Source organism: Mauremys mutica, chromosome 2 (genome assembly GCF_020497125.1).
Source record: "Mauremys mutica isolate MM-2020 ecotype Southern chromosome 2, ASM2049712v1, whole genome shotgun sequence".
Lineage (NCBI taxonomy): Eukaryota > Metazoa > Chordata > Testudines > Geoemydidae > Mauremys > Mauremys mutica.
The window spans coordinates 255,138,742-255,154,838 of NC_059073.1; the positions used below are offsets into that span (position 1 = coordinate 255,138,742).

Genomic DNA, 16,097 nt, shown 5'->3' on the forward strand with positions numbered 1-16,097 from the left:
AATAAATAGCTACTGAGCCATGCCTATTAGATTTCATACATTTTCTGTCACAGCAATCTGGATTTAGTGTTGTTATAATCTCACATTGTAATGTAATGACAATAAAATTATTTCCGTGCAAGTCTAGAGAGACTCTGTGCTAGTACTGTTAAAATGTGCTTACTAAGTCAAAATGATTGCAGACATGTGGAGACGATGTTTATGTAATTATTATGTTTTAGCAATATGAGATTACCACAGGAAACAACCAGTTCCAGCCTAGGCAGACTTCTCATTACAAGAGTATTATAACGACACAATGACAGAAGTGCAAGTTCCAGATGGGAAACCAACAAAGGTCCAAATCCTGCTATTGGTATTGAGGCAAAATGTCTGTTGTATTCAGTGGAGGCTTTGCTTGGGTAAGGACTTATTCCTGGTCTTTTTACCAGTGGGTCCCATAGCACTCAGTCATACCTCTAGGGCCAGTAACAACTGCACTAGTGTTTCATAGCAGACTAAACATGAGGATGATATTTTGTGCACTGTACAGTCGATTGCTGTAAAGGTTCACCTAGAGTTTACTATAATAAACTCTAGGTAGCTGTTTCAAGACGATAATGAAAAACTGCCGTCCTTAGTTGCATGTTATATAGAGAAATAATAGTTGCTCTATCAAAATGTGTATACACTCATTTAATTTTTAGAGACCATCATTTCTGTGTTTATACCGCAGCACAATAGGATTCTGGCCCATGACGAGGGCTCTTAGGTGCTACCGTAGTACAAAGAATAATTTCAAAACAGTTTTTAGAAATTCCCATCATTGTTTCAATATCTCCGGACCGGAGCTTGCCTCTTCTCTCTTTCTCTCAGTGGGAGTGGACATTTTACTGGTGCTTTCTGGAAGCAAGTTAGGATTCAGGAAATGCAGCCTGCCATTGGCACACGTAGGAAGTGCACATTCAAGACGTATTATTTTAGCTGCTATACTAGTAACTATACGTATTTTTAAAAAGATTAGAGCTAACCTAATAATATTGGCAAAGCTCTGATTAATTCATTTCCTGTGCTTGCTCCCTCAGTTTGACAAGTTGGCAGCTTCCTGCAAAATTTGATTTTAAATTATTATTTTTCATTCTATTTAACACAACTTGTTTCTTTAGTGATTTACTCTTCTTTCTAATTAGTGGTAGTGATTAGAATGATATTATGAAGCAGTTTTCCTTCAGAAATTCAGTGCTTTCTACACTGAGGCACAAATGCTGTTTCTGGCTCTGTACTCAGCAGAACCGCGGAAGCTGGGATGGGGAAGGAATCCTTTACCCCAGACTTCAGATCAGCATTTAAGTTGTTCCATGGCTGTTAGTGCCACCTCAAAGAGGCACTTGGGAGATATTTGATTTTTAGATCTATCTATTTCCTTCCCCAGACCTCTTCGACACTAGGGCTCAGGGAATGGAAGTATCTCTGTTTGTCTTGGAGGACTCCATCCATTGTAGGGGATGGGGAACTCAGGGAGTGTCCTCTAATTTTCTTACCTAGGTTGGGAAAACCTACAGTGAATTGAGCAGAGCTGACCAAAGGATGACAGTTCTGTTTTGTGGCAACTTTCAGGCTTTCAAAATTTGTTTTCATTCCGCATTTGGAACAAAATCAACACATTTTGAATGTTTTGGCAAAAATGTTTGTATTGAAATGTCCATTTTCAGACCCTTGAGCTTTTCAATTCAGGAAGAAGGGTGGAGGGAGATATGGGCCTGGTGGTCAGGGCATTGGCCTGGGATGTGGAAGACTCAAGTGCAAGTCCCTCTTCCGCTTAATTCAGAGTTGAATTTTTCATCCTAGATCACTCTGAATCAGGCATAGCAAGGGTCTCCCTCATCCCAGGCCAGTGCTCTAACCCCTAGGCTACAGAGTGTGAGGGAATGTCTCTCTCTCCCCTGATGAAAACTTTGATGAAATGATATTTTTCTGAAAATGTTCCAACCAGCCTTAGAATTGAGTCCTCAAAAGACAGACACTTCTATTCAGAGTTGTTTCCATTCTGGTTTCTAACATGCCAAAAAAACCTGGAATATTTGTCAGAACTTGAGAAGTCAATAGCTGCAGTCCCTTGAATATTCTATCACCCAATTCCATTCTTCACAGTATTTTTTGCGTGTATGTGTATCTCACAATGTAATATAATGTAACTAAAATGACTTTCATTTTAGGCTACGGAGATTATATACTGTGACAAAGTTCCTCCTCTACCTTGGTGGGTCCTGCACTTATTGGCAGATTTGCTCACCTCAGTGATCTTCCCCACAGTCTGGGTCAACTTCTCCTGTGTGTGATCAGGAATTGGGAGGTTTGGGGGGAACCCGGGCCCGCCCTCTACTCCGGATTCCAGCCCAGGGCCCTGTGGATTGCAGCTGTCTATGGTGCCTCCTGTAACAGCTGCATGACAGCTACAATTCCCTGGGCTACTTCCCCATGGCCTCCTCCAAACACCTTCTTTATCCTCACCACAGGACCTTCCTCCTGGTGTCTGATAATGCTTGTACTCCTCAGTCCTCCAGCAGCAGCACACCCTCTCACTCTCAGCTCCTTGTGCCTCTTGCTCCCAGCTCCTCACACACACTTCCTCTCCTCTGGCTCCTCCTCACCTGACTGGAGTGAGCACCTTTTTAAACCCAGGTGTCCTGATTAGCCTGCCTTGATTGGCTGCAGGTGTTCTAATCAGCCTGTCTGCCTTAATTGGTTCTAGCAGTTTCCTGATTACTCTAGTGCAGCCCCTGCTCTGGTCACTCAGGGAACAGAAAACTACTCATCCAGTGACCAGTATATTTGCCCTCGGCCAGACTCCTGTACCCCACTGGCCTGGGTCTGTCACAATACATATACATTCCTTAATAACGCCTGAGCATTGGCCAACACTTGGATCAGATTCTTCATCCTCTGTTCTCATTGAGTAGTACATACTCATGGGAGTAGACCCATTGAAGTCAAGAGAGTAAGCGCTACTCATCATGAGTCAGGCTGCAGAAGAGGGTCCTTACAGTCAGTTGGAAAGGCAGGTCAAGCTAGGAAAGAAAGTTACTCCTTTGCAGGGAGTGCTATGGGTTATGTACACTATAAAATTAGGCTCACTTAATTTAGGTCAAGCTACAGCCACCGCAGTAATTCAATCAGTTGTTGATGTCCACACTACCCTCCGGCCAGTGGAGCGCGTCTGTACCAGGAGTGCTTGCGCTGGCTGAAGAGGGGCATTGTGGGGCACTGACAGCCACACGAGTCTCACAGCTGCAGCCCCCCCTTGTCAATTTCACGTTGTTATTGTCTCTACTCAGAGCAACCACACTCTAAGAGCTCTGTGGGGAACTGGGAGTCCGGGCTCTCAGCGCCTGGCAGCCGGGCTCAGAACAGAAAGCCTGAGCAGCAGCTCACTGGGAGTCAGGAGTCTGGGGGGCAGCAGAGCTCCTAGCAGGGAGAGGGGAGTCTGGCAGCAGCCCACCAGGAGCTGGGAATCTGCGGGGGGAGAGTCCCCGATCTGCCCCAGAGTGACAGCCCAAGCTGAGTCAGGTGCAGGGAGCTGTGAAACTGACAAGATTTTTGCCAACATCTGATGTAAGTAGTGCAGTCTATACAGACACTGCATCACCCTAACTACACCAGCATAAGCCCTACGCCTCTCATGGAGGTGCAGTTACTATGTCGTAGGGCACTTACAACAGCGGGAGAAAAGCTGTAGTGTAGACACTGACATAGTTAGGCCAACATGAACTGCCAACCTAACTCTGTAGTGTAGGCCAAGCCCTAGAAAAGTACAGGTTGTGATTGCATTCATTAATACTTTTACTGATGTTCAGACTATGCATGACCATGTATATAAATCTCATTGTCTTACCTAAGAGAAGAAACATGTTTTCACATAAATGAACTGTATGTATATAAGACATGGATTTAGTTAATTAAGCCCCCATTCAGCAAAGCACATAAGCAGAAGCTTAACTTAAAGTCTCTGAATGGTCCCAGTGACTTCATTGGGACTACTAACAGTTTAAAGTTAAGCACATGCTCTTTGCTGGATTGTGGTCTTAATTGCTGTTTGTAGGGTTAGTTTATATATATGAATTAGCTATGGTACCATCAGGTGTTATCAAGGCGAGTATATCATTATAGCATACTAGAATTATGGTATTTATGAAAGTCAATACAGAAGGTAACAGGATGGTGATTAAGATCTCACCTCAATCAGAACATTAAATTAATTATATTTTCCACAATTCTTAATTGAGGATTGTGGGTTTCTAAAACGGCTTTAGCTAGCAATTAACTGACGTCAATGAGAGTTACTTATATCTTGCAGGAAGAGAGCCCACTGAATGATCTTGGACAACTCACTTAAAATGTGAATACTTCACTTAAAGTGTGAATTTGTAAAGTAATTATAGAGCCTCTGACAAAAGGTGCTATAGAAGCTTGTACTTTTATTTCTTTTAGGTTTGCATATATGCAGTAATACAAAATCTTAAAAGTCAACAGATTAATCCCTGCTACAAGAAGAATCCAACATTGGAGCAGATAATTCTAGGTTTTGTCTGGCAGAAATAAGCAGATAGCACCCACAGGCTATAAGTGGATCACACACATAAACAGGGGTTTTCACAGAGGTCAGGCCAGATTAGTTGAGATTAATGTATCTGTGTCAGAAAGGAATCAGCAGAAAATTCATCTTGAAAATCTACATACATATCAAAATAGCTGTCTGAAAGCAAGCAGAAAGCCTGATTCAATGAGAATTGCTTTTGCAGAGTAATATAACATGAGTAAAAATAAAATAGAAAAATGTAGAAAATAACAGGAAAATACCACCTTATAATTATTAATTAGCAATATCTAGTTTTACCATAAGAGCTGCTTTTTCCATTATATTCAGGGCCAGCCTTATGGGTGCACAACCACCCGGGGTGCCATGGTCAAGAGGCAAGGAGCGGGGTGGGCCTGGGGTGCGAGGCTGCACAAGGGAGCTTGGGGCAGTGGCGGGTAGGAGGAAGGGAACATAGCCCAGAGAGGCAGTGGAGCCCAGAGAGGATGGATGGGGAGGCAGCTGGGGCGATGGGGAGGGGTTGGGGGAGGCAGCAGGGACCAGAGGCGATGGGGTGTGGGGCCAGGCACAATGGGGGGGAGCCCAAGGAGATAGTGGGGTCCTGGGGCAATTGGGGGGTGAGAATCCTGCAGGGGCCAGGGAATGGGTGGGGGACCGAGGGAGACAGCAGGTCCGAGGTGCCAAAATACAAGTTCACCCATGGCACTATTTTCCCTATGGCCATCCCTGATTACATTATAATTACTTGGTCAAACATATTTATAAAAGGTAGTTTCATCAGGCTAAAATGTGCATTTTGAAAAGAAGCTGTTCAAAAAAAATCATTTGAAAGTATGGTTTTATATGGAGTGTAAATATCCCTGGTTATGCTGCCAGGTTTAGGTTGAATGCGAGAGTATAGTGTTGGAGAAAAACTTAGTTCTCACTTTTTGGTTGGGTGCAGCAGAGTCAGATACTTTATTTTCTCTTTACAATTGTATAGAGGGAGGGAGTGCCCTAGGACACAGGGTTGCCCCAGTCCTAGGCAGGTCTCTCTTCAAGTAAACAATTACAACAAGCATTTATACTTTTTGTTACCTACAATAATGAGCAACAGCTGCATTTTGTTTATACATAGGCTATTTTGTTATCTTATTTTTCTCACTTCTATTTAGATGCCAATTTACATTCCTTATTATCGACACAAGGTCACAATGACTTCTCCCACAGTTCTTTCCCACTCACTTCACACAATCCTATCAACACAAGATTGCAATGACTTCTCCCACAGTTCTTTCCCACTCGCTTCACACAATCTTCGCTTCTACAAATCTCGCGTTATTAGGGTTACAGCTAGCCTGACTCTTGCTAACAGAGACTGTCATGCATTGAAATCCCTGTCAGTTCTTGCTCTATGTCCACAATAGTTTTTTAGTAGGAAGAAAAAAACAGCAAGAAAAGGACTAAATATTTAAGACAATCATCTTACTCTCTTTGCCTGGACTATAGGAATGACAAGAATCACTCAGATCATTGAATCTTTTCCAAAATGGTGGGCTGGTCTACAGAACACCAACTCTAATCAAGAACATTCAATTAATGATGTCAGACAACTTGATTTTAATCACAATCAACTACAATTACCGAAAGAGAAAGGTGTTTTGCTTTTAATGATTCACACAAGTGCAGTCCCCTTCGAAATCTTATCCTTTGTGACTTTATTTGACAAATACCAGCTCATTATATTAATAAATTAGGAGTCTGTCTTAGCAAAGCGACTCTGTACTGTCCAAACAAGTCAACACAATGACCCACCTGGAGCACTATTATTGTAATCCCATGTTATGGAAATGTCCCCAAGTAATGTTTTATATTAAGTCTACCATACAGCACAACCACTTATGCTGGCATTTACTCTTTAAATCCATAGCAGAACAGTCCTTTCTAATTGGGATTTTCATACAGCGTCTGCTTATACACAGGACACACAAATACAGTAAATCAACCATATCTGTCTCTTAAAGTTGGCCAAGTTTCATAACTAGATTAACCACAGTCACTGAAAACTCTTTATACAGTGTCAGTCGCTAATCTGTAGAAGCTGGTATTTTATGCTTAGATTGGAACACTATGGGTAGCTCTTTGTTGCTATGAAATGGGGTTACTGTCGTACTTTGTTTAGCCCTAAAGATCAGAGATCTATATATTATTAACTCCTTTGATATCTAGGGCTCAGTGCCCTTTTGACTTTGTTCTTCTGTCACATTAATAGATAGAAAGTTAAACATAAAGCCCTAAGAGCAGATTTTTTACCAGTAACAGACCCATGTTTATGATATTATTCACTAAAAGGGAGACAGAAAGAGAAAGACTTCTCTCTTTAATCAATAATGTGTGCTCCAGTTAGTCCTATCCTCTGGACATCATTAAACATGTATTTTGTTTCATAACTCATGATTTTATTTGACTAGGAATTATAACTACATATCCTCAAGCCTTTGCAGCTAGCATCAGGCAGATCTAACTTGAACTGGGTAGTCAGCCTTGTTTAGTGTTAATACGGGAAGTAAACTTAAAAAGAGAGAGAGGGAGGGAGAGAGAGAGAGAGTTGCTGCTAATTCTAACCTGTAGAGATTCAGGCGACATTTTTACAGATTGGAAACCTCTGACATGGTGCAATTGTAGGTAGTAGCCTTAAAGAATATCATAGTCACTGCCCATTTAATGTCTAAAGGAATAACATAACATTGTTTAATCAAAATTAGCTGAAGAAAAATAATAGTGTAGGTTCAGCCATATAAAAGAAATGCTAGTCTAATCACCTCAGATAACAATATTTTCCTAGTGAGGCTTGGGAGAAGTAGAACTGGATCTGAATTTCTGCTGTAGGAATTCCTGCTGTTCAGGAGCCAAATTTCACTCTCAGTTACACTACTGTAAATCCAGAGGAACTGCAATGGAATTATTCCACATTTACACCAATGTAACTGAGATCAGAATTTGACCTCAGGTTACTAAAATAGGTGGAGATTGTCCCCCCAAAATCTTCACACAGTAGGGCAAACAAGGTGTCCAAACATAGGCATATTCCTGGGCTTGGAAAGGGTATATTCAATCTTGGAGGATAATAATTTTTTTTTAAAATGGAAAGTAATATTCAGCCTTGATGCCAAGTATGTTCAGCTGGTGGCTCAAGCTGACAAAATGTGACAGCTGCTGGGGAGCAGAGAATCCTAAATGAACATACAGTGGTTGCTATTAAAAAGGAAACATTTGTCTTAATGGGATATTGTGTTACCACAATAAAGTGTGATGTTTTCCTTTAACTGGAATGAGAATTTTTTTACATTGTAAATATCTTGATATAAATTTAACTTTGAATTTAGCATTATTTCCTATGCCAACCACCATACTAGAAATGACAATCAAAGAGCAAAGGGACTAGGACACAAGGGTCAGAACTCACAAATAGTGTCAGACAATGACATGACAGGGTGTTAAATATGGTAGAAATGCTGCTGGGGTACTGGATGGCTCAGGGGGTGAGTAATGGAAATGTCACCTTTCTCCTCTAGCGCAACTAGTGGACTCCATCCCAACTCCAAAACTCCTTCCACACGTTTGGTGCCAAAAGCCCCAACTGCCTCCAGCCTAATTGACAAAACCTCCAGCTTTTCCCCTGACAACCTCTATAATGCTGCTGCTTTTTGTCAATGTGAAAATCTGCACCACCCTGAAAACTGAAAGTGCGTGAACAGTTTTAAATAATTGACGTTAACGAGAAAATAAACATAGTTGTGCCAATTGCATTTTTCATTTCCCTACGTAATCTGATAAAAAATTCCATTCTGGAATGTATTTGGATCTGCCATTGAATTTCCAGCCAGCTGTAGAATCTAGGGGTCCTTCCGGCAGAAGTCAGGTCCAGCTTTCTGCCGGTTACATAGGCCCTTGCCTAAAGTGGCTCAGAACACCAGAAAGGTTTTGGCAAATATTCGGTGAAATTCACAGCCACAAAAGGGTCTAGAGGGGACATGGACTAATGAAGAAACAGTGAAAGAACTGGGCCAAATAGAACTACAATAACTGCTATGGGTGTAAATGCCAAAGTCAAAGAGGAATTGTTTAGGGTTCCCTTTTATCAGCTCCATTAAGTCTAAACTTATTTTCCTTGCCCTCAGGTCCCTACGTATCTATGCCCCTGCCTACGTATCTGATCTTGTTTCATATTGGTTCTCCCCACCATCACACAGCTCTTTCTTCACTTAGGCTGCATCTACACTATGAGCTAGGGGTGTGATTTCCAGCTCGCGTAGATGTACTCATGTTAGCGCTCATTGCACTAGCACGCTAAAAATAGTTGAGCTGTGGTAGCACAGCCCGCATGCTAGAAGCCCAGAGTACATACCCATTGAGTTCAGCTGGGTTTGAACTCAGGGCTGCTAGCATGTGCTGTCGCTGCCTGTGCTACCGTGCCTACTGTTTTTAGCATGCAAGCTGGGATGAGAGATAGGAAAATATGTCTACGTGAGCTGGGAATCACACCCCTAGCTTGTAGTGTAGACATAACTTCAGCCAGCACAACAGTGCCAGCAACCATACTCCATTTTTCTGCCTTTCCTACTACCATCTCTTTGCTCTTTTGAGAGCCACCCCCTTTCTGAGCTAGTAGGCAAGTCTGCTATCTTTTCCTTGTTTGAAACACTCCTTACAAGTTCTGTCTATCACTGTTCCTGTAGGATATTAGTGTGCAAAGACACTTATTAATCTTTTTTTTCCTTACAAGCAAGCAAAGCATGTTTGTGATTTTTCCCCCACTTTCCAAACAGCTGTCCTAAATATTAACAATAAGAGCGATCCGGGGGAGGATAACTGGGAGTAACGGTTCAAAAGGAAAATGTAGGCTGAATATCCTGCTAGGGAAGTCTGTGGGATAGTTTCCCACAAGGGAGTAAAGGAAACTCCATTTAAAACTAGACTGGACAAAGCGTTTAAAAATATATTGTAAGGAACAATCTACATTGGCATTGGGAATGAAATTCCTATATTTTATAGGTGCTTTATTGCTTTTTATTCAACTTTTTTCATGTTTTATTTCCCTTCCTCTTTTCCAGCAAATGCTTGTTTAGAATCTGGATTCTTTCCTTTTAAAATAAGAAGAAAAATGCCTTCCCTGGGTGGTAAAGTGCAGACCGTGTTGGGCCTTGTGGAGCCAAGTCAGCTTGGCTGCACCATGACCCATGAACACTTGACAATGAACTACACCTGCTGTTATGTCCCGCCTTCTTCAGGCCAAGAAGCTTTGTCTGATGGGCCCATTGAGATGAAGAACTTGTTTTGGATTAAACAGAATCCCTACAGCCATAAAGAGAACCTTCTTCTGTGTCAGGAAACAGATGCTGTAAAGGAAGAGCTATTACACTATAAGGCAGCAGGTGGTGGGACTGTAGTGGAGAACACAACCATGGGTATCAGCCGAGATGTAAAGACTTTAAAGAAGCTTGCTGAGGAAACCGGGGTGCACATTATTGCTGGGGCTGGGTTTTATGTGCATGCCACTCATTCTTCCGAGACACAAGCTATGTCAGTGGAGCAGGTAAGTACTAACAAGTGAATAGTAAAATACTGCCCAACTGATAATGTACAGATGATAGGAGATCAGTGACAGGTCAAGCACAACTTGATAAAAATCCAAATATACTCTTCTTGAAAATCTGGGCAAACAATGATAATTGTGTTTGTGTAAATCGTATCTGCACCCAGTATTGCCACTCTGATCTGTCAGCATTTCCATTTTCTTTTAGAGTTTTATTATGACCTAACAGTGAAAAATGACTCCACGGGTACAGCATCCTGGCACAGCTGTGAAAATTCTTCCTTTTTACAAAATATCGGGATGGAAATAGTCTAATGTCCCCTCTACTTTCCTTGTCCTTCTTTTCAGCTAATCCATCCCAACTAAACACCCAAAAGGTTTTTTAAAAGGAGGTAAATACATAATTGTGGCACTGACAAGCTATTTGCAACCCATCCCCCTGTTTACTCTGCCTGTATGTTATATCCTTTTTCCCTACCCTTTGTCTGACTAAAGTCTTTGAGTAGGGACCATCTCTGTGTTTGTACATGCCTAGGACAATGGGGTCCTGAGCATGGCTGGGATACCTACATCTCACCATAATAAATATCCACTCCGCTGTTTTTAAGCTGATATGATGAAGGGAGGGGGAACTCTCCAAGGCAGAAGAGACCTGTGCAGCCCAAAGAGTGTGAATGTACTGATCTGAGCTGAAACTAAAAACATCTGTATTTACAAAAGAGTAAAATTAATCTTAAAAGCACAGCGATAGATACTCAGCAGGTGTTAACTGGCATACTTCCACTGAGGTTAGCATCATTGACCTTAATCATTTTTGTCAACTGAAGAGCAGCCCGAAATCATTCGCACTGGTGCCATTTCTCAATAGGTGGGCCAATTTGAATAGATCCATAGGGTAAAAGTTCTCTAACTGTGGTCCATGGACCACTGGTGACTGAGAGAGCGCAGTGTGTGCAGTGTGCAGTGTTGTTGAAGCTGTGTTGAAGACAAGGTGGGTGAGGTAATATCTTGTATTGGACCGACTTGTGTTAGTGAGAGAGACAAGCTTTCAAGCTGTTCTTCAGAGTGCAGTGTAGTCTGCAGTCCATTCCATCAATGCTTAATCAGTTCAGGATGTTGACAGGTACCTGGTTGAATGTAGATGCCTGCAGTGACTGATCAATGAAAAATGATCAGTGATTCCATAGAGACATTGATATGGACATTTTTGTTAGGATACAGTTAAATAAATGGAAAGTTTTGACACTAGCAGTAGTTAAGCGAGGAAGGGATTTAGTGTCTCCAGCAATCCGTGCCATGATTGCTTAAACTGGACAAGATTTAGGTAAGCTCCATGTTGGGAACATCGCAACACAAATGGTATTCTTCAGACAGCCATAAGGAATTCTAAGAACTGTATTCTGTTGCCCATTACCCATTCTTGTTAACTGCTCAGTTGTATCCATGAATTGGAAGGTTTACAATTACAGTGCAGAAGTATTGGGGCAGATGCTCAGCTAGTCTCAGTTGTCATAGCTCTATTAACTTCAGTTTACACCAGCTGAGGATCTACCCCATTGTGTTATGTGTCCATGTCTGGGGGAGAGAATGAGTAAGAATGAATGACAGATAAACTTGACATGGAGTTTGCTGATGTTCTAGTTTTAAGGTACTAGCTTCTAGGTTAATACAGTAAGTTAGCCTTGCCAGACCTTTTTCTCTCCTTGTTTACTTAATTGTTAGTGTGCCCTGAAATCATGATTCCATATTAAACATTCAGAGCCAGATATTTAAAAGTCCTCAACCTCAGTTTTGCACACACAAGTGTGCACCTGTTTTTGTGGGGGCAAATAATGGCATCAAGAAGATTAACTACCTGACCATATTTGCAGGTGTCTACATGTCATCATCTGTGCCTGCAGAATTACAGACTGCTTTAAAAAAATTCACCCTGAAAGATTGTTGGCCACATTTTATTCTTGGTTACAATCGGGAAGTCAGTGAAATTACTTCAGATTTACTCTGACATATTTAAGAGCAGGATTTGGCCTGATGGTTCCTCCTCAGGTCTTGACAACTAGAATCTTCCCCAAACTTTAAAAAAATGTACAGTTTTGTCCCTTCTCTACTAATATGATATTTATTAACTTTCACCTTGAGGCCTTGTTTAAGCACAGACATTGCATAGGTTTAAATCATTACAAATATTGGGTGTAGACCAGCCCTTAGTTAAGCCAGTGCAAGCTTTTGTGTGGACGCTCTGGTATTGGTTTAAACCTGGCTTATATTGGTTTAGGTTGCACTTGGCACAGGGTAAACCAAGCTTAAACCAGCGTAAGAGTGTGTACACAAAGGTGGATATATTTGTCTAAACAGATTTAAAATCACACCATTAGTTAGACCCCGTGCAACTTTGCGTGTAGACCAGAGCTGATACTTTGCAACACAAAGAGTATCATTAACAAACGGATTTCCTTTTTATTTTTGTTAGCTTACAGACATTATCGTCAACGAGATACTCAGTGGAGCTGATGGAACCAACATCAAGTGTGGTGTTGTAGGAGAAATTGGCTGCTCATGGCCTCTGATGGAGAGTGAAAACAAAGTACTGCAGGCAACAGCGCATGCTCAGTCACAGCTGGGCTGCCCCATTATAATCCATCCTGGCAGGAATAGTGATGCCCCTTTCCAGATTATTCGCATTCTGCAGGAAACTGGGGTGGATATCTCAAAAACAGTCATGTCTCACCTTGACAGGTAACCTAATACGCTATCCTGGTATCACGTCTATGGTTTTTCTGGATGTGTTCTCTGGAGATAGTGGAATTTCTGGGAATTACATGGCAGCTTCAAACAGTTGGGTTTATCCAGTGATCAGATATCACTACAAGAAGCCTTGCTTTGTGGTTAGTGATTTCAAGAATACAATAATGCTTATGTAGAATTCAAGAACACAATAATGCTTATGCTTACGAAATCCAAGAAGTTCTGGATCAGGCTTCTAGTCTACAAGCAATCTTGGCCAAGATTTTAAAAAGTCAGATCCTATGTCGATACGTAGACACCTGAATAAGTAGCCTTGTTTTCAAAAGTGCTGGACATTCAGCAGGTCCCACTGATTTAAGTGAGAGCTCCTAGGTGTTCGTCCCTTTTAAAAATCAGGTTGCTTCCAAGGACCCGATTCAGGGTTCATTGATGCCAATGGAAAGACTTCCTTTGACTCCACTGGACTCTGGATCAGACCCCAAACCAAGTTCTTCAGACTCTGCAACCAATTTAAAGCAGTACAGCTTAAAAAAACCCAGTTAGATTTTAGATAGGTCCTGTCTTATTACAGAGAGCGATATGTTAGCCCCCTTTAAAACAAAAACAGAAGCACAACACAGACCTGGCGGGGAAGAGATAGTATCCTGCTCCTTGAATTGAGAAACACAGTCCATTTGGTGCACAGCAGGTTTATGTGACCTTGTGTAACTGGTGATCGTTTGGCAAATGTCCAAGTATTGATTAATGTGGCTAGCTGCTGAATAATGGAAACTATTTGTGGTCATATGACTCTCAGCAATTCAATTGTTTGTCCCCATCAAGGGTGTAATATAGACATATAAATTATACCCAACTCTGTTACATTTATTGAAGATTCCTGTCGACTACATGTTCCACAACATTGCAATTCAAGTACAGATTGTTTGTATATAGACCAGAGCCCCAAATTATTCATCTACATTTTGGGTACATTTGATTAATTTTTAAAATTGCTATAAAAATAAATAAAAAATCAATTATATACATCACACAATCTCTCTTCATGTATTAATATGTGATTAATCTTCTGTAGATTTATTTCTTGGACTTTCTAAAAAACATATTAACCACCTAATCTGTGGATACAAGAGTGCTCAACAACTTTCACGGGCAGTGCCAGGGACTTTTGTAACCACTTCGATAGAATGTAGCAAAACAAATTGTTTTTAAACAGTGCTTGCATCTCCTCTCACTTACACTGGTGTGAATTAGACGTGATTCTATTTAATTGAACAGAGTTACACTGATGGAAAAAAAACCAACAGTATAAGCAAGAGGAGAATCAGGGCCACAAAGTTCTAAGTGCAGCATCAGCTGAACAGCCATTGATACAACTCATGACATGTTCTGATATTTATTATATCCTTACATTGGGGGTGGGGATGGGCCATCACCGGAACACAGGATCTGAATGACCTCAAATTTTGAAATACAGCTCAGCATCTAGAAGTGAATTTAGCATCTTAGGCCCATCTCTATACTGGAGTATCCAGATCCCCTAAATTTAGAAGTTTGCATGTAGAGTTAAACTTTGTGCCTATCTTCATTCAACACATAACAGTACTATTTAGATGTCAGGAAAGGACTATAATGGTTAATTCTATACTGCTAGTTACATCAAGTTTTCCAGTACAGCTTTTTATTACATTCTATCTTAGGGCTCTGTAATAAAAATGTGATACACAGGAAGGCTGGGAAGAGTCAACTTTTTATTTCCTGGCCACTGTCACCTATCAGGGATTAAGGTTACAAAGGTGCCCTGTCATGACGGGGTGAACATTCACTGGTACCCATGGCTACTGTTACAGTATCAATGGTGTATATGTCATGAAGGTATGTAATGGATAATGCTTTATATGTTAATAATCATAACATATATAGTCCCCTGTGAGCCCACCACTAACAATTGTTTTTAAATAATTTTTCATGGCTGTGACATTACTCCTATGAAATTTGGCATTGCGCTGGAACTAACTTCATTCTCTTGGCTACTGCAGCCCCTTGGACTATGCAGGGCTGGCACTGTAAGCCACTCCTCCTTCTGCACTGCACTTCGAAAGCCCAGCTCTTATCTTGTGTAAACTGTGAAATGTATTTAAAAATAATTTGTTTTTATTAATTACAGTTGACAATACTGAGACTCCTGCTGGTGACAGGCTTGTCTGAACAAGGGTTTTCTCTTTCTCAGCCCATCTGTTCCTCCTACTTGATTCTGCTGTTAAGTAATAATATTGAATTTGTGACATCAGTCATTTCCATAGCAACAGACTATGATGTAATTAAACTGAGAAAAATGACTTTGTGGCATCAAAAAGAAGGAGAAGCTGTAGGTGAACATTCTTATTTAAATGCAAATATCTGTGCTTATAATAAAGGAATAGAGCACATTGTTTGCAAAGTAAATTGTTGTTTTACTTTCTGTTTTTGCTTTTTGTTAAATGTTTTCTCTTCTGCCCCTCCCCCCTTCTCCCTATCCCTCCCAAAAAAGCTTCCTCCATGCAGAAAGTTCACTTATGAGTGTATCAGTAGATTTACAATGCATCATTCAGAGGAATTTATCACAGATGGAAGAACCTACTTGGAGGTCTTCAGAGAGGACATTTCGAAGGAGGACTTGCTTGCATGCCAGAAGTCGTTAGTTCACCAATTGTCACCCTTCCCCCTGAACTGGTGCTCCAGCAATGTGCTGTGCTTTAGTTGTGGGCTTGACTACTTCAAGATGCCATTACATTGTTTTGCAAGAATAGGGATGTTAACTTAGGGAATCTTGGTGAAATTCCAGTATGAGCCGTTACACTCTGCCTACCTTATCTTTAGTCTCTGTTGGGTAGGGTTTTCAGTCCTAAACCAGTGCGTAGTGTTGTGTGTTAAACATTTGCAGCATTTTACCCCAAAGGGAAGGGGGTGGATCAGCATTCACGTCACACTCCCCATCAGTACCCAGTCCTCGCCGGGGAAGCCAACCAGCAGACCAAATTCAGTGATGAATCCTGGTCACATGTTACCTGAAGCATGTTGCACATATGCTAAGAAGACGACCCCAAAATATATCTGTATTTCAGTAATGGACTAAATGAGCCCTATATGTAGTGCCTGATCTGATACCTCTGTTTTGGGCAAGTAGTCCTTGTTCACATAAGTAGTCTGTTGGCTTTAAATAAACAT

At 41.2% G+C, this 16,097-nt stretch overlaps 1 protein-coding gene across 4 annotated transcripts in view; it reads left to right on the forward strand.

Annotated features, from left to right (window-relative positions):
• The window catches only part of PTER (phosphotriesterase related), a 28,837-nt gene that overhangs the window by 7,172 nt on the left and 5,568 nt on the right, over positions 1–16,097 (forward strand). For all 4 annotated transcript variants that reach the window (XM_045005769.1, XM_045005768.1, XM_045005771.1 and 1 more), the window contains exons 2-3: positions 9,667–10,148; positions 12,619–12,884. In XM_045005769.1, the coding sequence (XP_044861704.1) occupies positions 9,717–10,148; positions 12,619–12,884 (698 nt within the window). In that variant the 5' untranslated portion in view covers positions 9,667–9,716. The remainder of the gene's footprint in view (positions 1–9,666; positions 10,149–12,618; positions 12,885–16,097) is intronic.